Here is a 24,592-nt window from a genome sequence, read left to right as displayed (position 1 = left end):
TAAGATAGGATCCCAAGGCCACCTGCCAAAGTCTATTGGCATAAAGACTTGATATATTTGTCATAATGCCACCTAAAATACAAAGGTTACATTTTACTTTTTGTCTACACTGTATATTGTTTATGGTTACATTGTACCCTAGAACATTACCTCCATGAGTGTATTCACAGACCATCATATAATGTAAAGAGCATGTTACTGAGTGCTGAACTAATTAGAGCCACACCTGCTCGCTCTAAAACAACAGCGTAGCTAATTTCCCCATAAACAAATGTTCAAAGGGAACAAACAGGATTCTGCATACTTATCCATAGTACCCTCGCAGCCTTTTTTCCAAGGAATCTTACAGCAGTCAATTAAATCAACTACAAAATCAAGGGTTCATCACTGTGACATACAATCCATCTTATTTACTAGTAGAATGTAGTATTCAGGAAACATAGGTGCAAAGGGAAGCCCATAAAGATAATTGTTGTTGTTATGCACATGGATATGAAAGTGCAATTATGTAGATACCCTGTGTCCAATGCTTTGCACCATTCTCTTGTTACATGTGGAGGAAAATACAATAAAGTAATTCTATTTATGGGCTTTATTTTGCACCATTGTGGGATTCTTGGCAAATGAAATCAAGCTTTTGAATCTCCCCATAAAGTCCTGTAGCAGCTACAGTGCAGGACTTGTTTTCTTGTATGGGCCAATATTCTAAATCTGATTAAAAATGTATGATGTTGAATTGACTTAGGCTTTTTTTTTGTCTCTGGAAATATCCCCTACAGGAGATTTGGAGGGCTGCAGCTCATCTGGGGTATGTGTGACACAAGTTAATGGGGAGGAGCAGCCTTTGAGGCTGTGTGTGCAGCAAGTACTCTGCTTGATCACCAAGAGCAGGTCTAGGCAGGGACTCCTTGCTGCACCTTCTCTTCGGGATCAATGTTTAAACTGCCACAAACCAGAAAGAAAAAACACAGCTCCTCCACACTAGGTAAGGAGCTGTGCTGATATGTAGTAAAAGAGGGGAGGTTACTTGGCTACTACAGTAGATAATTCATTGTTTGCATCTTTGCATTAGTCGGACAGTAATCTTCATATTTGAGCACTCTATTTTGTCTGTAGCTTACTGATTTTAGCATGAGTTTTAAACATACACAACTTCCCACACACCATGCAAAAATATGAAAATTGTTGTCATACTAAATAATACAAAAACCCATTTACACCCAACAGCTCACCCAGTCCGGTGATGTGCATAATCACACAGTAAGATCATCTGCACTGAGTGTTTGCTGTGTCTCTCCTTTTGTTTATAATAATTTGTCACACTGCAGCCTAGCTACTCCCTCTGCACCTCTGGGTTCACATATTATTTGTCTGCCTAATTTTGATACTGTGTTGTAACATTAACCATATCCCAGAATGTGTTCCAGAGACTGGTATTGTCAATATTATAAGGTAGATGTAAAAGCTTGGTGCTGTAATCTGTATAATAAGCTATATGTAAGTCTTGGTTATACAATTACGCTGCTGTTATGCCCAAACCACTACATATAAGGTATATATAGAAATGTGTTTTAATTTTCCCTTCATCTTATATGTTAAAAATATTTGAATTAGCACCTTCTGCTGACAGTACAAGGGTAGAGGAGGGCTGGAAGATAGAAATGTGAATGAGACGGGTGAATAAAATTGCTGAAGTGAATAGAAATCAGAGTGTGAGCCAGAGAACTCAGGATATAATGTGTGAGAGCTCTTTGTACCTATATTCTCTGAAATGTAACCTATAAAAGTGTGTTGCTCCTTGTAAGCTGTGTATATGTCAGAAATAAAGTTCTCTGCAGAACTAGATGGGGGAAGCCAGCCCTTACATGTTGTACCCTGAATATCTGCTGCTGTATACAGCGCACAAACAGCTGCCATATCTCTCTCCCAGTACAGTGGATATAATGTCTTTAGGGCATATGGCTGACTATTGGCTATAGTGCTAAACTGGTGGCCTGCATACTGCATATGACCTTCTGTGGCTACCCTGTGACCTCACCAAAAACAAAATAAGTACAGAACTTTTTGTTTACCCAGAGGATGTTTGCACACTGTGTCTACTGTTTCCTTAGACTTCTCTGTCCTACACATAGTGTAAATGGAAATAGCATGATCATTTATACTGTTGGTGGCACTCAAGATTTATAGTCACTGATGGCTCACAAGTTTTATAGAGTCATTGTCACTGCTGATTGAGTCTGTCTGTAGCCTTTGGTGTTTCTGTTTATTTTTTTGCTTATAGTGTTGTATATCTGCAGAATTCTTGTCGTTAACAGGTTTGGTAAAAAACATTGTATGTCAAGTGCTTAACATTTTTGAAAGGCTGATTACATTTGGCTGAAATGTGGAGCATACCATCACTTTGAAGTTAATTTGGAGTGACCCATTTCACACATCAGTATATGAGGACCTTTTAGTATGGCAGCAGCAAAGACACAACATCAGTCACTAGGTATATGGATCTGAAAGGGTTAAATCCTAAAAACATGTTGCTTTTTCATGCGGAGCAGAATGCAACTAGGAAAATTACTTCCAGCGTGCGTGAGCAGAAAGGTTTTTCTACTTGCCATAACCTTTAAGGTGATTTCATCCATCTGTAGGGAAATTGGGTTAACTGGTATTGTGATCCGGAATGGAAATAGTTTTAGTTAAAAGGGACATTGTACTCCAAAATGTTCTGTGTTCTAATTCCACCATAACCTTTCTTTGTTTACTTGTTTTAGCGTGAGACCTGAAGTAATACGTTTACATTTCACGCCACCTCTATTTATAATTATTCCATTGTTTTTTTAGGGGGCAACTTCACCAGCAGTGTTGTGAGAACTGGACCAATGTTAACGAGGATGCTCGGGCTAAGATGGCACGCATGGCAGCAGCAGCAGCATGGGGCTTAGGTAATCTGTGTAATAACTAGGAACTTGTGCTGCTGTACACAATGAACAATAAAGCGCAGCAGAATTAGTAGGAGCCAGGAAGGGTGGAAGTTACACATGTAGGGGCATAAGTAACATGTTAGTGTTTAAGAGGTCACTGCATTTTATTGTGAGAAGTATGAAGCATATTTCCCATCATGGCACATTGATTGTGAGATGTTACTGCTTTGTTTCCACCTATAGAGCAGTGGGACAGCATGGAAGAATACACGTGTCTTATCCCACGGGATACGCACGATGGGGCGTTTTACAGGGCTGTGTTAGCTCTGCACCAGGATCTCTTCTCATTAGCCCAGCAGGTGAGTGTCTGCATTTTCCACAGGGCATGAATAATGCCATTAATTATTTCATTTATAATGGGATTTATTATACAGTAGAATTGCATCCTCTACAAGTTCATTATAAAAAGTCAACGCAATAGTAATAATCATGAATTTTAAATAAGCAATAGATTTTTTTTTCTGAAAATTTCCAAAATGTATCTCTATTTTCTGACAGCCATTAGCCAATCACAAATTAATATACACTGTGAACTCTTGCACATGCTCAGTAGGAGAAAGTGTGCATGTAACTGTATCATGTGACAGCCATTAGCCAATCAAATATTCATATACACTCTGAACTCTTGCACATGCTCAGTAGGAGAAAGTGTGCATATAACGGTATCATGTGACAAGCCATTAGCCAATCACAGATTCATATAGTATACACGGTGAACTCTTGCACATGCTCAATAGGAGAAAGTGTGCATGTAACTGTATCATGTGACAGCCATTAACCAATCACAGACTCATATAGTATACACGGTGAACTCTTGCACATGCTCAATAGGAGAAAGTGTGCATATAACTGTATAATGTGACAAGCCATTAGCCAATCACACATTCATATACGTATACACTGTGAACTCTTGCACATCTTCAGTAGGAGAAACTGTGCATGTAACTGTGTCATGTGACAGCCATTAGCCAATCACAGATTCATATACGTATACACTGTGAACTCTTGCACATCTTCAGTAGGAGAAACTGTGCATGTAACTGTGTCATGTGACAGCCATTAGCCAATCACAGATTCATATACGTATACACTGTGAACTCTTGCACATGCTCATTAGGAGAAAGTGTGCATGTAACTGTATCATGTGATAGCCATTAGCCAATCACAGACTCATATAGTATACACTGTGAACTCTTTCACATGCTCAGTAGGAGAAGGTGTGTGTATAAAAAGATTGCACACAATTTGATAGTGCAAGTAAATTGGAAAGTCGCTTAAAATTGCTGCCATTTGTGAATCATGAAACTATAATTTCTCCAACATAGGTGTGTCCGGTCCACGGCGTCATCCTTACTTGTGGGATATTCTCTTCCCCAACAGGAAATGGCAAAGAGCCCAGCAAAGCTGGTCACATGATCCCTCCTAGGCTCCGCCTACCCCAGTCATTCTCTTTGCCGTTGTACAGGCAACATCTCCACGGAGATGGCTTAGAGTTTTTTAGTGTTTAACTGTAGTTTTTATTATTCAATCAAGAGTTTGTTATTTTAAAATAGTGCTGGTATGTACTATTTACTCAGAAACAGAAAAGAGATGAAGATTTCTGTTTGTATGAGGAAAATGATTTTAGCACCGTAACTAAAATCCATGGCTGTTCCACACAGGACTGTTGAGAGCAATTAACTTCAGTTGGGGGAACAGTGTGCAGTCTCTTACTGCTTGAGGTATGACACATTCTAACAAGACGATGTAATGCTGGAAGCTGTCATTTTCCCTATGGGATCCGGTAAGCCATGTTTATTAAGATAGTAAATAAGGGCTTCACAAGGGCTTATTAAGACTGTAGACTTTTTCTGGGCTAAATCGATTCATTATTAACACATATTTAGCCTTGAGGAATCATTTATTCTGGGTATTTTGATATGATTATATCGGCAGGCACTGTTTTAGACACCTTATTCTTTAGGGGCTTTCCCTAATCATAGTCAGAGCCTCATTTTCGCGCCGGTATGGCGCACTTGTTTTTGAGGACAGCATGGCATGCAGCTGCATGTGTGTGGAGCTCTGATACATAGAAAAGTCTTTCTGAAGGCATCATTTGGTATCGTATTCCCCTTTGGGCTTGGTTGGGTCTCAGCAAAGCAGATTCCAGGGACTGTAAAGGGGTTAAATATAAAAACGGCTCCGGTTCCGTTATTTTAAGGGTTAAAGCTTCCAAATTTGGTGTGCAATACTTTTAAGGCTTTAAGACACTGTGGTGAAATTTTGGTGAATTTTGAACAATTCCTTCATACTTTTTCGCAATTGCAGTAATAAAGTGTGTTTAGTTTAAAATTTAAAGTGACAGTAACGGTTTTATTTTAAAACGTTTTTTGTGCTTTGTTATCAAGTTTATGCCTGTTTAACATGTCTGAACTACCAGATAGATTGTGTTCTGACTGTGGGGAAACCAAGGTTCCTTCTCATTAACTATATGTATTTTATGTCATTAAAAAATTTAGTAAAAATGATGCCCAAGATGATTCCTCAAGTGAGGGGAGTAAGCATGGTACTGCATCATCCCCTCCTTCGTCTACACCAGTCTTGCCCATATAGGAGGCCCCTAGTACATCTAGTGCGCCAATACTCCTTACTATGCAACATTTAACGGCTGTAATGGATAATTCTATCAAAAACATTTTAGCCAATATGCCCACTTATCAGCGAAAGCGCGACTGCTCTGTTTTAGAAAATTCTGTAGAGCATGAGAACGCTGATGATATGGTTTCTGAAGGGCCCCTACACCAGTCTGAGGGGGCCAGGGAGGTTTTGTCTGAGGGAGAAATTTCAGATTCAGGAAACATTTCTCAACAAGCTGAACCTGATGTGATTACTTTTAAATTTAAGTTGGAACATCTCCGCGCTCTGCTTAAGGAGGTGTTATCCAATTTGGATGATTGTGATTATCTGGTCATTCCAGAACCACTATGTAAAATGGAAAAGTTCTTAGAGGCCCCGGGGCCCCCCGAAGCTTTTCCTATATCCAAGCGGGTGGCGTACATTGTTAGTAAAGAATGGGACAGGCCCGGTATACCTTTAGTACCTCCCCCCATATTTATAAAATTGTTTTCCTATAGTCGACCTCAGAAAGGACTGATGGCAGACAGTCCCCAAGGTCGAGGGGGCGGTTTCTACTCTACACAAGCGCGCCACTATACCCATAGAAGATAGTTGTGCTTTCCAAGATCCTATGGATAAAAAATTAGAAGGTCTGCTAAAGATGTTTGTTCAGCAAGGTTCCCTTCTACAACCAATTGCATGCATTGTCCCTGTCACTGCAGCCGCGTGTTTCTAGTTTGATGAGCTAGGAAAGGCGATTATTAGTAATTCTTCTTCTTATGAGGAGATTATGGACAGAATTCGTGCTCTTAAATTGGCTAATTCTTTCACCCTAGACGCCACCTTGCAATTGGCTAGGTTAGCGGCGAAAAAATTCTGGGTTTGCTATTGTGGCGCAGAGCGCTTTGGTTAAAATCTTGGGCAGCGGATGCGTCTTCCAAGAACAAATTGCTTGACATTCCTTTCAAGGGGAAAACACTCTTTGGCCCTGACTTGAAAGAGATTATCTCTGATATCACTGGGGGCAAGGGCCACGCCCTTCCTCAGGATAGGTCTTTTCAAGACCAAAAATAAACCTAAGTTTCGTCCCTTTCGCAGAAACGGATCAGCCCCAAGGGCTACGTCCTCTAAGCAGGAAGGTAATACTTCTCAAGCCAATCCAGCCTGGAGACCTATGCAAGGCTGGAACAAAGGAAAGCAGGCCAGGAAACCTGCCACTGCTACCAAGACAGCATGAAATGCGGGCCCCCGATCCGGGACCGGATCTGGTGGGGGGCAGACTCTCTCTCTTCGCTCAGGCTTGGGCAAGAGATGTTCTGGATCCTTGGGCGCTAGAAATAGTCTCCCAAGGTTATTCTCTGGAGTTCAAGGGGCTTCCTCCAAGGGGGAGGTTCCACAGGTCTCAGTTGTCTTCAGACCACATAAGAAGACAGGCATTCTTACATTGGGTAGAAGACCTGCTAAAAATGGGAGTGATTCATCCTGTTCCATTAGGAGAACAAGGGATGGGGTTCTACTCCAATCTGTTCATAGTTCCCAAAAAAGAGGGAACGTTCAGACCAATCTTAGATCTCAAGATCTTGAACAAGTTTCTCAAGGTTCCATCGTTCAAGATGGAAACCATTCGAACACTTCTTCCTTCCATCCAGGAAGGTCAATTCATGACCAAGGTGGATTTCAAGGATGCGTATCTACATATTCCTATCCACAAGGAACATCATCGGTTCCTAAGGTTTGCATTCCTGGACAAGCATTTCCAGTTCGTGGCGTTTTCTTTCGGATTAGCCACTGCTCCTAGGATTTTCTCATAGGTACTAGGGTCCCTTCTGGCGGTGCTAAGACCAAGGGGCATTGCTGTAGTACCTTACTTGGACGACATTCTGATTCGAGCGTCGTCCCTTCCTCAAGTAAAGGCTCACACGGACATTGTCCTGGCCTTTCTCAGATCTCACGGATGGAAAGTGAACGTGGAAAAGAGTTCTCTATCTCCGTCAACGAGGGTTCCCTTCTTGGGAACTATAATAGACTCCTTAGAAATGAGGATTTTTCTGACAGAAGCCAGAAAAATAAAACTTCTAGACTCTTGTCGGATACTTCATTCCGTTCCTCTTCCTTCCATAGCGCAGTGCATGGAAGTGATAGGTTTGATGGTAGCGGCAATGGACATAGTTCCTTTTGTGCGCATTCATCTAAGACCATTACAACTGTTCATGCTCAGTCAGTGGAATGGGGACTATTCAGACTTGTCTCCGAAGATACAAGTAAATCAGAGGACCAGAGACTCATTCCGTTGGTGGCTGTCCCTGGACAACCTGTCACAAGGGATGACCTTCCGCAGACCAGAGTGGGTCATTGTCACGACCGACGCCAGTCTGATGGGCTGGGGCGCGGTCTGGGGATCCCTGAAAGCTCAGGGTCTTTGGTCTCGGGTAGAATCTCTTCTACCGATAAATATTCTGGAACTGAGAGCGATATTCAATGCTCTCAAAGCTTGGCCTCAGCTAGCGAGGGCCAAGTTCATACATCAACCATCAGGGGGGAACAAGGAGTTCCCTAGCGATGGAAGAAGTGACCAAAATCATTCTATGGGCGGAGTCTCACTCCTGCCACCTGTCTGCTATCCACATCCCAGGAGTGGAAAATTGGGAAGCGGATTTTCTGAGTCGTCAGACATTGCATCCGGGGGAGTGGGAACTCCATCCGGAAATCTTTGCCCAAGTCACTCAACCGTGGGGCATTCCAGACATGGATCTGATGGCCTCTCGTCAGAACTTCAGAGTTCCTTACTACGGGTACAGATCCAGGGATCCCAAGGCGGCTCTAGTGGATGCACTAGTAGCACCTTGGACCTTCAAACTAGCTTATGTGTTCCCGCCGTTTCCTCTCATCCCCAGGCTGGTAGCCAGGATCAATCAGGAGAGGGCGTCGGTGATTTTGATAGCTCCTGCGTGGCCACGCAGGACTTGGTATGCAGATCTGGTGAATATGTCATCGGCTCCACCATGGAAGCTACCTTTGAGAGACCTTCTTGTTCTAGGTCCGTTCGACCCACTCCAGCTGACTGCTTGGAGATTGAACGCTTGATCTTATCAAAGCGAGGGTTCTCAGATTCTGTTATTAATACTCTTGTTCAGGCCTGAAAGCCTGTAACCAGAAAAATTACCACATAATTTGGTATATCTGTTGGTGTGAATCTGCAGGATTCCCTTGGGACAAGGTTAAGATTCCTAAGAGTCTATCCTTCCTTCGAGAAGGATTGGAAAAAGGATTATCTGCAAGTTCCTTGATGGGACAGATTTCTGCCTTGTCTGTGTTACTTCACAAAAAGCTGGCAGCTGTGCCAGATGTTCTAGCCTTTGTTCAGGCTCTGGTTAGAATCAAGCCTGTTTACAAAATTTTGACTCCTCCTTGGAGTCTCAACCTAGTTCTTTCAGTTCTTCAGGGGGTTCCGTTTGAACCCTTACATTCCGTTGATATTAAGTTATTATCTTGGAAAGTTTTGTTTTTGGTTGCAATTTCTTCTGCTAGAAGAGTTTCAGAATTATCTGCTCTGCAGTGTTCTTCTCCTTATCTGGTGTTCCATGCAGATAAGGTGGTTTTGCGTACTAAACCTGGTTTTCTTCCAAAGGTTGTTTCTAACAAAAACATTAACCAGGAGATAGTTGTGCCTTCTTTGTGTCCTAATCCAGTTTCAAAGAAGGAACGTTTGTTGCACAACTTGGATGTAGTTCGTGCTCTCAAATTTTACTTAGCAGCTACTAAGGATTTCAGACAAACTTTGTCTTTGTTTGTTGTTTATTCTGGTAAACGGAGAGGTCAAAAAGCAACTTCTACCTCTCTCTCCTTCTGGATTAAAAGCATTATCCGATTGGCTTATGAGACTGCCGGACGGCAGCCTCCTGAAAGAATCACAGCTCACTCCACTAGGGCTGTGGCTTCCACATGGGCCTTCAAGAACGAGGCTTCTGTTGATCAGATATGTAAGGCAGCGACTTGGTCTTCACTGCACACTTTTTCTAAATTTTACAAATTTGATACTTTTGCTTCTTCTGAGGCTATTTTTGGGAGAAAGGTTTTGCAAGCCGTGGTGCCTTCCATTTAGGTGACCTGATTTGCTCCCTCCCTTCATCCGTGTCCTAAAGCTTTGGTATTGGTTCCCACAAGTAAGGATGACGCCGTGGACCGGACACACCTATGTTGGAGAAAACAGAATTTATGTTTACCTGATAAATTACTTTCTCCAACGGTGTGTCCGGTCCACGGCCCGCCCTGGTTTTTTTAATCAGGTCTGATAATTTATTTTCTTTAACTACAGTCACCACGGTAACATATGGTTTCTCCTATGCAAATATTCCTCCTTAACGTCGGTCAAATGACTGGGGTAGGCGGAGCCTAGGAGGGATCATGTGACCAGCTTTGCTGGGCTCTTTGCCATTTCCTGTTGGGGAAGAGAATATCCCACAAGTAAGGATGACGCCGTGGACCGGACACACCGTTGGAGAAAGTAATTTATCAGGTAAACATAAATTCTGTTTTTGACTTATTTTTTTCTCAGTGTATCGATAAAGCCCGGGATATGCTGGATGCTGAGCTGACTGCGATGGCTGGGGAAAGTTATAGTCGTGCATATGGGGTAAGAGCTTGTCACATTTATATAACAGATATCTAAAGTACACAAACTGTACACAAGTTCCTTTGATATAACTGGTGTACAGACCTCTGTATTTCTTGTTGTGCACAGGCAATGGTCACCTGCCAGATGCTGTCTGAACTGGAGGAAGTTATCCAGTATAAATTAGTACCTGAGCGTCGTGAGATTATCCGCCAGACCTGGTGGGATAGGCTGCAGGTGAGTCGAGCCTGATACAATCCAGCAGTATTATGCTGTATGCTTTATTTAATGGAACGTGATCACGTTTTTGCTTTTTATGAGACGCATGTAAAGAGGATGGACCTTCTATTAATATGTCTGTTTACAAGTCTTCTCACTCTGCAGAACGTTTTTGGGACATATTGCACAATTCCAGTCACATTTCTAATATGCAGTGTAGTGTCTGGACAAAGGTTTATTAGGTGTGGAGGAGAAGGGGGTGCAGGTATTTGTCACCTTCTACAGCCAGATTGTCTGCACTTAGTTTGTTTCTCTGGCTCAGGACACACACAGACACTGGCATGTGGTCACACCCATGACACATACAGGCCGGCACGAGATGGCTGGTACATATACTGTACAGACAATTTTTTGTGTGTTGGCCGCAGCCTGAGAGTTTGGCCGAAAGTCCTGTGATATTCACATCTGGGAAATGCACAACCCTTAGAGCCATAGGAAAAACAAATCACTCTGTGCATCTTGTGCCTGGTTCTCTGTGTCTGGAAGGTGTATTTATTACCATTATCATTTCCTAATCAAGCGCCAGCGTATTCCACTGAACAATACCAGACATCTTGCCCTAGGCATAACGTACACATTCTAAGCCATCAAGCCAACTCACTTCTTGTTTAGTTTGATCGTTTTGTCAACACCACTAAGAATGTATTGTTTATATGTGTATGCAAGAAACTATATCTGCTGGCTGTTTATTAAGCTTAGCAAAGTGTACACAACATTGCAATGTATTAAAAAATGTAAAAAAATGTGTTTTGTAGTGAGCCTGATAGTAAATGATCCTAAGTTTGCCGTTTCAGACTTCTGAAGATCATTACTTTTCTTTCTTTTGAAGGGTTGTCAACGAATTGTCGAAGACTGGCAGAAGATTCTTATGGTTCAGTCCCTTGTGGTCAGTCCTCACGAAGACATGAGAACTTGGCTAAAATATGGAAGCCTCTGTGGCAAGAGCGGGCGCTTGGTAAGAAAAGCCAGTTCCAGCTGACTGTCACTTTACTTTTGTCTGTTTGCGTAGCACTTCATTGTAGCTAACTAGATAGAAAAGCATGTTGTTTAGAAAATATATCAGTACACGGTATTAGTATTTATTATTATTATCAATAGTGTTTATAAAGTGCTAAACGGTAATGCAGTACTGAATAATGAAAATAAACACAGGTTCCAATAAATACAGAACAGAAACTACATCCATTGAGGAGGACTAGATATGGTCTGATGCTCTACAGCACATTCATTAGGTGGTAAACAGGTGTAGTAAATAGCTTTTAATATAAGAGATCCATAAAGAAGCACAATAGCATTGCACTGAAATAAATACGGTTAAGCAATCTGCAAGCACATTTATTTTTTTCTCTGATAGTTGGCTGAAGACCAACAAACCATTAATGACCAGTGTAAATTGCTTCCAGGCTTTGTCTCACAAGACCCTTGTGATGTTACTTGGAGTGGACCCAGCACTCGAGAGTGACCAGCCCTTACCCACTGCACACCCGCAGGTCACCTACGCCTACATGAAGTACATGTGGAAGAGCACACGAAAGGTACTGACTGTGCATCCGTGCTCTGTGGGGCCCGAGCATCCAGCTAGAATCACGCTGGCTTGTAGATGACTTGTTCCCGAACACTCTGTTTTTGTGAGCTGTCTGGGATCAGTGCCATGGTGTAGCCAGCAGAGGGCTCATATTGTTCAATGAGAAAAGCAGATGCAAGTGTTGCACAGAGCATATACATTACGTGAGACAGGAAGTGACTGCATGCTCTCAGCTTGGGTTTCAGCTTTGTTGTTCATTTGTCTTATTTTTTTATTATTAATTATCTTTGTAACAAACAAGCCACAGCTTGAGCACACAGTAATAGTAAATTATAACATTTCCTTAGACTACAGCAACTACTTGGTTGTATTTTGAGGCTGATCTGACTTGATCCTCTCTCACTTACCTTTGCCTCATCCAGGCCCACTACAGAAAAGTACAATAATCATTTGTTGGCTGAACATTTCAGTATAGGGTGTTTTTTTATCTTTTATTTCCCATATCTGATCTTCATGTCAGTGATGAAAAAGGTTCATACCCAAATCCCTGTGTCTTAAAAATGAAGTAGTTTAGAGGTTCCAGCTTTCCATAATACCCCCAGCAGAGTGTATGTGTTGTGCTGGGTTGTCTTATGACATGAGCCACTCTCCTTGTTGCCACATCCTGGTTCTCCTCTTTGTGTTCTTCTTGCGACCTTTATCCCCATCACATATGTTTGCATCTAATTTCTCGGCCCTTCATGCATATTTCCCACTGCTACTCACCTAGTATCCGCTCCCCTGTCCTTTTTTTTCTTCTTTGTCCATTTGAATCTCTTTTTTCCCCGATTTCTCCAACATGCCCCTCGTGCGACACAGATTGAGGCGTTCCAGCATATGCAGAAGTTTGTGAACAACGTGCAGCTTCAGGCTCAACATGTAGCAGACGATCCGCAGCACAAACAGGAGCTGCAGAAACTCATGGCCAGGTGAGCTTTGAAACAAATGCCCCTTTGTCTTCTCTCCTGCCACAAGTTAGGGTTTTCATCTATCTCTAGAAGTTATAAAACCAACACTGTTCTGTTACACAAAAAACTCTTTAGATATGGCAGGACTGGAAACGCACCACCTCCTTTTTTATCCTGTTTGTCAGTACCAGCTGCCTTATTCAGTCTGTTTCCGAACCCTCCTGAAAATACATGTCTGAAATATCAGCTAAAGTTCCATTCGCTATCAGAACTCTGGCCTTTTGGACTCTTGAATGTTATCACATTAAAATACACATCACATAATGTGGCTGGTATGTTGTCTTCATTTCATTTTGTGATCTTGACAACAACTTATTGATTTATCAGGTTTGACATACAGAAGTTTTATATTCTTACGTTTATGGGTGATGCTGACTTATCAGCTGTTTGTTGTTCAATGCCATTAGTTGTTTTAAAGAGTTTCCTTCATAGTACTATGGTCAGATTATAATAATACTATGGTCATATTATAATAAAACTATGGTCAGATTATAATAATACTATGGTCTGATTATAATAGTACTATGGTCTGATTATAATAATACTATGGTCTGATTATTATAATACTGATTATAATAATACTATGGTCAGATTATAATAATACTATGGTCAGATTATAATAATACTATGGTCAGATAATAATAGCATGGTCAGATAATAATAATACTATGGTCAGATAATAATAATACTATGGTCAGATTATAATAATACTATGGTCAGATAATAATACCATGGTCAGATAATAATAATACTATGGTCAGATTATAATAATACTATGGTCTGATTATAATAGTACTATGGTCTGATTATTATAATAATATGGTCTGATTATTATAATACTATGGTCTGATTATAATAGTACTATGGTCTGATTATTATAATACTATGGTCTGATTATTATAATACTATGGTCTGATTATAATAATACTATGGTCAGATAATAATACCATGGTCAGATTATAATAATACTATGGTCAGATTATAATAATACTATGGTCAGATAATAATACCATGGTCAGATTATAATAATACTATGGTCTGATTTTAATAATACTATGGTCAGATAATAATACCATGGTCAGATTATAATAATACTATGGTCAGATTATAATAATACTATGGTCTGATTATAATAGTACTATGGTCTGATTATTATAATACTATGGTCTGATTATAATAGTACTATAGTCTGATTATTATAATACTATGGTCTGATTATTATAATACTATGGTCTGATTATAATAATGCTATGGTTTGATTATAATAATACTATGGTCTGATTATAATAATACTATGATCTGATTATATTAATACTATGATTTGATTATAGTAATACTATGGTATGATTATAATAGTACTATAGTCTGATTATTATAATACTATGGTCTGATTATAATAGTACTATAGTCTGATTATAATAATACTATGGTCAAATTGCAATAGTACTATGGTCTGATTATAATATTGCTATAGTCTGATTATAATAGTACTATGGTCAGATTATAATAGTACTATGGTCTGTTTAATAATACTATGGTCTGATTATAATAATACTATGGTCTGATTATTATAATACTATGGGCTGATTATAATAATACTATGGTCTGATGATAATAATACTATGGTCTGATTATAATAATACTATGGTCTGATTATAATAATACTATGGTCTGATTATAATAGTACTATGGTCTGATTATAATAATACTATGGTCTGATTATAATAATACTATGGTCTGATTATAATAATACTATGGTCTGATTATAATAATACTATGGTCTGATTATAATAATACTATGGTCTGATTATAATACTATGATCTGATTATAATAGTACTATGGTCTGATTATAATAATACTATGGTCTGATTATAATAATACTATGGTCTGATTATAATAATACTATGGTCTGATTATTATAATACTATGGTCAGATTATAATAATACTATGGTCTGATTATTATAATACTATGGTCAGATTATAATAATACTATGGTCTGATTGTAATAGTACAATGGTCTGATTATAATAATACTAGGTGGTCTGATGATTGTAATACAAGGGTTCTGATTATTGTAATGTTAGGGTCAAATGATTGTAATATTAGGGGTCAGATAAGTGTAAACATTACTGTCAGATTACTGTAATATTAGTGGTCAAATGACTAATATTAGAGGTCAGATGATTGTTATATTAGGGTCAGATGAGTGTAATATTAGGGGTCCGATGACTGTAATATTAGAGGTCAGATTACTGTAATATTAGGGGTCAGATGACTGTAATACTAGTGTCAGATGACTGTAATACTAGAGGTCAGATTACTGTAATACTAGTGTCAGATGACTAATACTAGAGGTCAGCTGACTAATACTAGAGGTCAAATGACTGTAATACTAGAGGTCAGATTACTGTAATATTAGGGGTCATATGATTGTAATATTAGGGGTCAGATGACTGTAATACTAGAGGTCAGATGACTGTAATACTAGGGTCAGATGACTAATATTAGGGTCAGATGATTGTAATACTAGTGTCAGTTTACTGTAATACTTGTCAGTTGACTGTAATACTAGTGTCAGATGACTGTAATACTAGTGTCAGATGACTGTAATACTAGAGGTCAGATAACTTTAATACTAGAGGTCTGATTACTGTAATACTAGTGTCAGATGACTTTAATACTAGAGGTCTGATTACTGTAATACTAGTGTCAGATGACTAATTTTAGTGTCAGATGACTGTAATACTAGAGGTCTGATTACTGTAATACTAGTGTCAGATGACTGTAATACTAGTGTCAGATGACTAATGCTAGTGTCAGATGACTAATGCTAGTGTCAGATGACTAATGCTAGTGTCAGATGACTGTAATACTAGAGGTCAGATGACTGTAATACTAGAGGTCAGATGACTGTAATACTAGAGGTCAGATGACTGTAATACTAGAGGTCAGATGACTGTAATACTAGAGGTCAGATGACTGTAATACTAGAGGTCAGATGACTGTAATACTAGAGGTCAGGTGACTGTAATACTAGTGTCAGATGACTGTAATACTAGAGGTCAGATAACTTTAATACTAGAGGTCAGATAACTTTAATACTAGAAGTCAGATAACTTTAATACTAGAAGTCAGATTACTGTAATACTAGTGTCAGATGACTAATTTTAGTGTCAGATGACTAATATTAGGGTCAGATGATTGTAATACTAGTTTCAGATGACTAATATTAGTGTCAGTTGACTGTAATACTTGTCAGTTGACTGTAATACTAGGGTCTGTTGACTGTAATACTAGTGTCAGATGACTGTAATACTAGTATCAGATGTCTGTAATACTAGAGGTCAGATGACTAATACTAGAGGTCAGATGACTGTAATACTAGAGGTCAGATGACTGTAATACTAGCGGTCAGATGACTGTAATACTAGAGGTCAGATGACTGTAATACTAGAGGTCAGATGACTGTAATACTAGAAGTCAGATGACTGTAATACTAGAGGTCAGATAACTTTAATACTAGAGGTCAGATGACTGTAATACTAGAGGTCAGATGACTGTAATACTAGAGGTCAGATAACTTTAATACTAGAGTTCTGATTACTGTAATACTAGTGTCAGATGATTGTAATGCTAGTGTCAGATGACTAATGCTAGTGTCAGATGACTAATGCTAGTGTCAGATGACTGTAATACTAGAGGTCAGATAACTTTAATACATACTAGAGGTCAGTTGACTAATATTAGTGTCAGATAACTTTAAAGGGACAGTCAAGTCCAAAAAAAAACTTTCATGTTTTAAATAGGGCATTCAATTTTAAACAACTTCCCAATTTACTTTTATCACCAATTTTGCTTTGTTCTCTTGGTATTCTTAGTTGAAAGCTAAAACTAGGAGGTTCATATGCTAATTTCTATGACCTTGAAGACTGCCTCTAATCTGAATACATTTTGACCACTAGAGGGCATTAGTTCACATGTTTCATATAGATAACATTGAGCTCATGCACGTAAAGTGACCTAGGAGTGAGCACTGATTGGCTAAATTGCATGTCTGTCAAAAGAACTGAAATAAGGAGGCAGTCAGCAGAAGCTTAGATACAAGATAATTACAGAGGTAAAATGTGTATTATTATAACTGTGTTTGTTATGCAAAACTGGGGAATCGGTAATAAAGGGAGAATCTTTCTTTTTAAACAACAAAAATTCTGGTGTTGACTGTCCCTTAAATACTAGAGGTCAGATAACTTTAATACTAGAGGTCAGATTACTGTAATACTAGTGTCATGACTAATTTTAGTGTCGGATGACTGTAATACTATTGTCAGACGACTGTAATGCTAGAGGTCAGATGACTGTAATACTAGTGTCAGATGACTAATATTAGGGTCAGATGATTGTAATACTAGTTTCAGATGACTGTAATACTTGTCAGTTGACTGTAATACTAGGGTCAGTTGACTGTAATACTAGTGTCAGATGACTGTAATACTAGTGTCAGATGAATGTAATACTAGAGGTCAGATGACTGTAATACTAGTGTCGGATGACTGTAATACTAGTGTCAGATGACTGTAATGCTAGTGTCGGATGACGGTAATGCTAGTGTCAGATGACTGTAATACTAGTGTCGGATGACTGTAATACTAGTGTCAGATGACTGTAATGCTAGTGTCGGATGACTGTAATGCTAGTGTCGGATGACTGTAATGCTAGTGTCAGATGACTGTAATACTAGAGGTCAGATGACTAATACTTGAGGTCAGATGACTGTAATACTAGTGTCAGATGACTGTAATACTAGTGTCAGATGACTAATATTAGGGTCAGATGATTGTAATACTAGTTTCAGATGAGTAATACTAGTGTCAGTTGACTGTAATACTTGTCAGTTGACTGTAATACTAGGGTCAGTTGACTGTAATACTAGTGTCAGATGATTGTAATACTAGTGTCAGATGACTGTAATACTAGAGGTCAGATGACTGTAATACTAGAGGTCAGATGACTGTAATACTAGAGGTCAGATGACTGTAATACTAGTGTCGGATGACTGTAATACTAGTGTCGAATGACTGTAATACTAGTGTCGGATGACTGTAATGCTAGTGTCGGATGACTGTAATGCTAGTGTCAGATGACTGTAATGCTAGTGTCAGATGACTGTAATACTAGAGATCAGATGACTAATACTTGAGGTCAGATGACTGTAATACTAGTGTCAGATGACTGTAATACTAGTGTCAGATGACTAATATTAGGGTCAGATGATTGTAATACTAGTTTCAGATGACTGTAATACTAGTGTCAGTTGACTGTAATACTTGTCAGTTGACTGTAATACTAGGGTCAGTTGACTGTAATACTAGTGTCAGATGACTGTAATACTAGTGTCAGATGACTGTAATACTAGAGGTCAGATGACTGTAATACTAGAGGTCAGATGACTGTAATACTTGAGGTCAGATGACTGTAATACTAGAGGTCAGATGACTGTAATACTAGAGGTCAGATGACTGTAATATTAGTGTCAGATGACTGCAATACTAGAGGTCAGATGACTGCAATACTAGAGGTCAGATGACTGCAATACTAGAGGTCAGATTACTGTAATACTAGTGTCAGATGACTAATGCTAGTGTCAAATGACTGTAATACTAGAGGTCTGATGACTGTAATACTAGAGGTCAGATGACGGTAATACTAGAGGTATGATGACTGTAATACTAGAGGTCAGATTACTGTAATACTAGTGTCAGATGACTAATTTTAGTGTCAGATGACTAATATTAGGGTCAGATGATTGTAATACTAGTGTCATGACTAATTTTAGTGTCGGATGACTGTAATACTAGTGTCAGATGACTGTAATGCTAATGTCAGATGACTGTAATACTAGTCTCAGATGACTAATATTAGGGTCAGATGATTGTAATACTAGTTTCAGTTGACTGTAATACTTGTCAGTTGACTGTAATACTAGTGTCAGATGACTGTAATACTAGAGGTCAGATGACTGTAATACTAGAGGTCAGATGACTGTAATTCTAGTGTTGGATGACTGTAATGCTCGTGTCAGATGACTGTAATACTAGTGTCAGATGACTGTAATACTAGAGGTCAGATGACTAATACTTGAGGTCAGATGACTGTAATACTAGTGTCAGATGACTGTAATACTAGTGTCAGATGACTAATATTAGGGTCAGATGATTGTAATACCAGGGTCAGTTGACTTTAATACTAGTGTCAGATGACTGTAATACTAGAGGTCAGATGACTGTAATACTAGAGGTCAGATGACTGTAATACTAGTGTCAGATGACTGTAATACTAGAGGTCAGATAACTTTAATACTAGAGGTCTGATTACTGTAATACTAGTGTCAGATGACTAATTTTAGTGTCAGATGACTAATTTTAGTGTCAGATGATTGTAATACTAGTGTCAGATGACTGTAATGCTAGAGGTCTGATGACTGTAATACTAGAGGTCAGGTGACTGTAATACTAGTGTCAAATGACTGTAATACTAGAGGTCAGATGACTGTAATACTAGTGTCGGATGACTGTAATACTAGTGTCAGATGACTGTAATGCTAGTGTCAGATGACTGTAATACTAGAGGTCAGATGACTAATACTTGAGGTCAGATGACTGTAATACTAGTGTCAGATGACTGTAATACTAGTGTCAGATGACTAATATTAGGGTCAGATGATTGTAATACTAGTTTCAGATGACTGTAATACTAGTGTCAATTGACTGTAATACTTGTCAGTTGACTGTAATACTAGGGTCAGTTGACTGTAATACTAGTGTCAGATGATTGTAATACTAGTGTCAGATGACTGTAATACTAGAGGTCAGATGACTGTAATACTAGAGGTCAGATGACTGTAATACTAGAGGTCAGATGACTGTAATACTAGAGGTCATATGACTGTAATACTAGAGGTCAGATGACTGTAATACTAGTGTCGTATGACTGTAATGCTAGTGTCAGATGACTGTAATACTAGAGTTCAGATGACTAATACTTGAGGTCAGATGACTGTAATACTAGTGACAGATGACTGTAATACTAGTGTCAGATGACTAATATTAGGGTCAGATGATTTTAATACTAGTTTCAGATGACTGTAATACTAGTGTCAGTTGACTGTAATACTTGTCAGTTGACTGTAATACTAGGGTCAGTTGACTGTAATACTAGTGTCAGATGATTGTAATACTAGTGTCAGATGAACTGTAATACTAGAGGTCAGATGACTGTAATACTAGAGGTCAGATGACTGTAATACTAGAGGTCAGATGACTGTAATACTAGAGGTCAGATGACTGTAATACTAGAGGTCAGATGACTGTAATATTAGTGTCAGATGACTGCAATACTAGAGGTCAGATGACTGCAATACTAGAGGTCAGATGACTGCAATACTAGAGGTCAGATAACTTTAATACTAGAGGTCAGATAACTTTAATACTAGAGGTCAGATTACTGTAATACTAGTGTCAGATGACTAATGCTAGTGTCAAATGACTGTAATACTAGAGGTCTGATGACTGTAATACTAGAGGTCTGATGACTGTAATACTAGAGGTCAGATGACTAATACTAGAGGTCAGATTACTGTAATACTAGTGTAAGATGACTAATTTTAGTGTCAGATGACTAATATTAGGGTCAGATGATTGTAATACTAGTGTCATGACTAATTTTAGTGTCGGATGACTGTAATACTAGTGTCAGATGACTGTAATGCTAATGTCAGATGACTGTAATACTAGTGTCAGATGACTGTAATACTAGTGTCAGATGACTGTAATGCTCGTGTCAGATGACTGTAATACTAGTGTCAGATGACTGTAATACTAGAGGTCAGATGACTAATACTTGAGGTCAGATGACTAATACTTGAGGTCAGATGACTGTAATACTAGTGTCAGATGACTGTAATACTAGTGTCAGATGACTAATATTAGGGTCAGATGATTGTAATACCAGGGTCAGTTGACTGTAATACTAGAGGTCAGATGACTGTAATACTAGAGGTCAGATGACTGTAATACTAGAGGTCAGATGACTGTAATTCTAGAGGTCAGATGACTGTAATACTAGAGGTCAGATGACTGTAATACTAGTGTCAGATGACTGTAATACTAGAGGTCAGATAACTTTAATACTAGAGGTCTGATTACTGTAATACTAGTGTCAGATGACTAATTTTAGTGTCAGATGATTGTAATACTAGTGTCAGATGACTGTAATGCTAGAGGTCTGATGACTGTAATACTAGTGTCAGATGACTGTAATACTAGAGGTCAGATAACTTTAATACTAGAGGTCTGATTACTGTAATACTAGTGTCAGATGACTAATTTTAGTGTCAGATGATTGTAATACTAGTGTCAGATGACTGTAATGCTAGAGGTCTGATGACTGTAATACTAGAGGTCAGGTGACTGTAATACTAGTGTCAAATGACTAATATTAGTGTCAGATAAATTTAATACTAGAGGTCAGATAACTTTAATACTAGAGGTCAGATTACTGTAATACTAGTGTCAGATGACTAATATTAGGGTCAGATGATTGTAATACTAGTTTCAGATGACTGCAATACTAGTGTCAGTTGACTGTAATACTTGTCAGTTGACTGTAATACTAGGGTCAGTTGAATGTAATACTAGTGTCAGATGACTGTTATACTAGTGTCAGATGACTGTAATACTAGTGTCAGATGACTGTAATACTAGAGGTCAGATGACTGTAATACTAGAGGTCAGATGACTAATACTAGAGGTCAGATTACTGTACTACTAGAGGTCAGATAACTTTAATACTAGAGGCCTGATTACTGTAATACTAGTGTCAGATGACTAATTTTAGTGTCAGATGACTGTAATACTAGTGCCAGATGACTGTAATACTAGTGTCAGATGACTGTAATACTAGTGTCAGATGACTGTAATACTAGTGTCAGATGACTGTAATGCTAGAGGTCAGATGACTGTAATACTAGAGGTCAGATGACTGTAATACTAGAGGTCAGATGACTGTAATACTAGAGGTCAGGTGACTGTAATACTAGAGGTCAGGTGACTGTAATACTAGAGGTCAGGTGACTGTAATACTAGTGTCAGATGACTAATACTAGTGTCAGATGACTGTAATACTAGAGGTCAGATAACTTTAATCCTAGAGGTCTGATTACTGTAATACTAGTGTCAGATGACTTTAATACTAGAGGTCTGATTACTGTAATACTAGTGTCAGATGACTAATTTTAGTGTCAGATGACTGTAATACTAGAGGTCTGATTACTGTAATACTAGTGTCAGATGACTAATTTTAGTGTCAGATGACTGTAATACTAGTGTCAGATGACTAATGCTAGTGTCAGATGACTAATGCTAGTGTCAGATGACTGTAATACTAGAGGTCAGATGACTGTAATACTAGAGGTCAGATGACTGTAATACTAGAGGTCAGATGACTGTAATACTAGAGGTCAGATGACTGTAATACTAGAGGTCAGATGACTGTAATACTAGAGGTCAGGTGACTGTAATACTAGAGGTCAGGTGACTGTAATACTAGTGTCAGATGACTGTAATACTAGAGGTCAGATAACTTTAATACTAGAGGTCAGATAACTTTAATACTAGAAGTCAGATTACTGTAATACTAGTGTCAGATGACTAATTTTAGTGTCATATGACTAATATTAGGGTCAGATGATTGTAATACTAGTTTCAGATGACTAATATTAGTGTCAGTTGACTGTAATACTTGTCAGTTGACTGTAATACTAGGGTCTGTTGACTGTAATACTAGTGTCAGATGACTGTAATACTAGTATCAGATGTCTGTAATACTAGAGGTCAGATGACTAATACTAGAGGTCAGATGACTGTAATACTAGAGGTCAGATGACTGTAATACTAGCGGTCAGATGACTGTAATACTAGAGGTCAGTAACTGTAATACTAGAGGTCAGATGACTGTAATACTAGAAGTCAGATGACTGTAATACTAGAGGTCAGATAACTTTAATACTAGAGGTCAGATGACTGTAATACTAGAGGTCAGATGACTGTAATACTAGAGGTCAGATGACTGTAATACTAGAGGTCAGATAACTTTAATACTAGAGTTCTGATTACTGTAATACTAGTGTCAGATGATTGTAATGCTAGTGTCAGATGACTAATGCTAGTGTCAGATGACTAATGCTAGTGTCAGATGACTGTAATACTAGAGGTCTGATGACTGTAATACTAGAGGTCAGATGACTTTAATACATACTAGAGGTCAGTTGACTAATATTAGTGTCAGATAACTTTAAAGGGACAGTCAAGTCCAAAAAAAAACTTTCATGTTTTAAATAGGGCATTCAATTTTAAACAACTTCCCAATTTACTTTTATCACCAATTTTGCTTTGTTCTCTTGGTATTCTTAGTTGAAAGCTAAAACTAGGAGGTTCATATGCTAATTTCTATGACCTTGAAGACTGCCTCTAATCTGAATACATTTTGACCACTAGAGGGCATTAGTTCACATGTTTCATATAGATAACATTGAGCTCATGCACGTAAAATGACCTAGGAGTGAGCACTGATTGGCTAAATTGCATGTCTGTCAAAAGAACTGAAATAAGGAGGCAGTCAGCAGAAGCTTAGATACAAGATAATTACAGAGGTAAAATGTGTATTATTATAACTGTGTTTGTTATGCAAAACTGGGGAATCGGTAATAAAGGGAGAATCTTTCTTTTTAAACAACAAAAATTCTGGTGTTGACTGTCCCTTTAATACTAGAGGTCAGATAACTTTAATACTAGAGGTCAGATTACTGTAATACTAGTGTCATGACTAATTTTAGTGTCGGATGACTGTAATACTATTGTCAGACGACTGTAATGCTAGAGGTCAGATGACTGTAATACTAGTGTCAGATGACTAATATTAGGGTCAGATGATTGTAATACTAGTTTCAGATGACTGTAATACTTGTCAGTTGACTGTAATACTAGGGTCAGTTGACTGTAATACTAGTGTCAGATGACTGTAATACTAGTGTCAGATGAATGTAATACTAGAGGTCAGATGACTGTAATACTAGTGTCGGATGACTGTAATACTAGTGTCAGATGACTGTAATGCTAGTGTCGGATGACGGTAATGCTAGTGTCAGATGACTGTAATACTAGTGTCGGATGACTGTAATACTAGTGTCAGATGACTGTAATGCTAGTGTCGGATGACTGTAATGCTAGTGTCAGATGACTGTAATACTAGAGGTCAGATGACTAATACTTGAGGTCAGATGACTGTAATACTAGTGTCAGATGACTGTAATACTAGTGTCAGATGACTAATATTAGGGTCAGATGATTGTAATACTAGTTTCAGATGAGTAATACTAGTGTCAGTTGACTGTAATACTTGTCAGTTGACTGTAATACTAGGGTCAGTTGACTGTAATACTAGTGTCAGATGATTGTAATACTAGAGGTCAGATGACTGTAATACTAGAGGTCAGATGACTGTAATACTAGAGGTCAGATGACTGTAATACTAGAGGTCAGATGACT

The 24,592-nt window shown here is 38.5% G+C and overlaps 1 protein-coding gene across 7 annotated transcripts in view; it reads left to right on the top strand.

Moving 5' to 3' along the window:
• Positions 1-24,592, top strand: part of MTOR (mechanistic target of rapamycin kinase) — a 531,718-nt gene that overhangs the window by 286,781 nt on the left and 220,345 nt on the right. For 5 of the 7 annotated variants that reach the window (XM_053691448.1, XM_053691447.1, XM_053691446.1 and 2 more), the window contains exons 33-39: positions 2,833-2,933; positions 3,156-3,271; positions 10,123-10,200; positions 10,309-10,416; positions 11,288-11,413; positions 11,862-11,994; positions 12,825-12,951. In XM_053691448.1, coding sequence (XP_053547423.1) covers positions 2,833-2,933; positions 3,156-3,271; positions 10,123-10,200; positions 10,309-10,416; positions 11,288-11,413; positions 11,862-11,994; positions 12,825-12,951 — 789 coding nt within the window. The remainder of the gene's footprint in view (positions 1-2,832; positions 2,934-3,155; positions 3,272-10,122; positions 10,201-10,308; positions 10,417-11,287; positions 11,414-11,861; positions 11,995-12,824; positions 12,952-24,592) is intronic. The other 2 variants (XM_053691449.1, XM_053691450.1) reach the window with 1 other exon arrangement.

Source organism: Bombina bombina, chromosome 8, assembly GCF_027579735.1.
Source record: "Bombina bombina isolate aBomBom1 chromosome 8, aBomBom1.pri, whole genome shotgun sequence".
NCBI classification, from domain to species: domain Eukaryota; kingdom Metazoa; phylum Chordata; class Amphibia; order Anura; family Bombinatoridae; genus Bombina; species Bombina bombina.
This window is presented reverse-complemented; position numbering and strand designations above follow the sequence as displayed.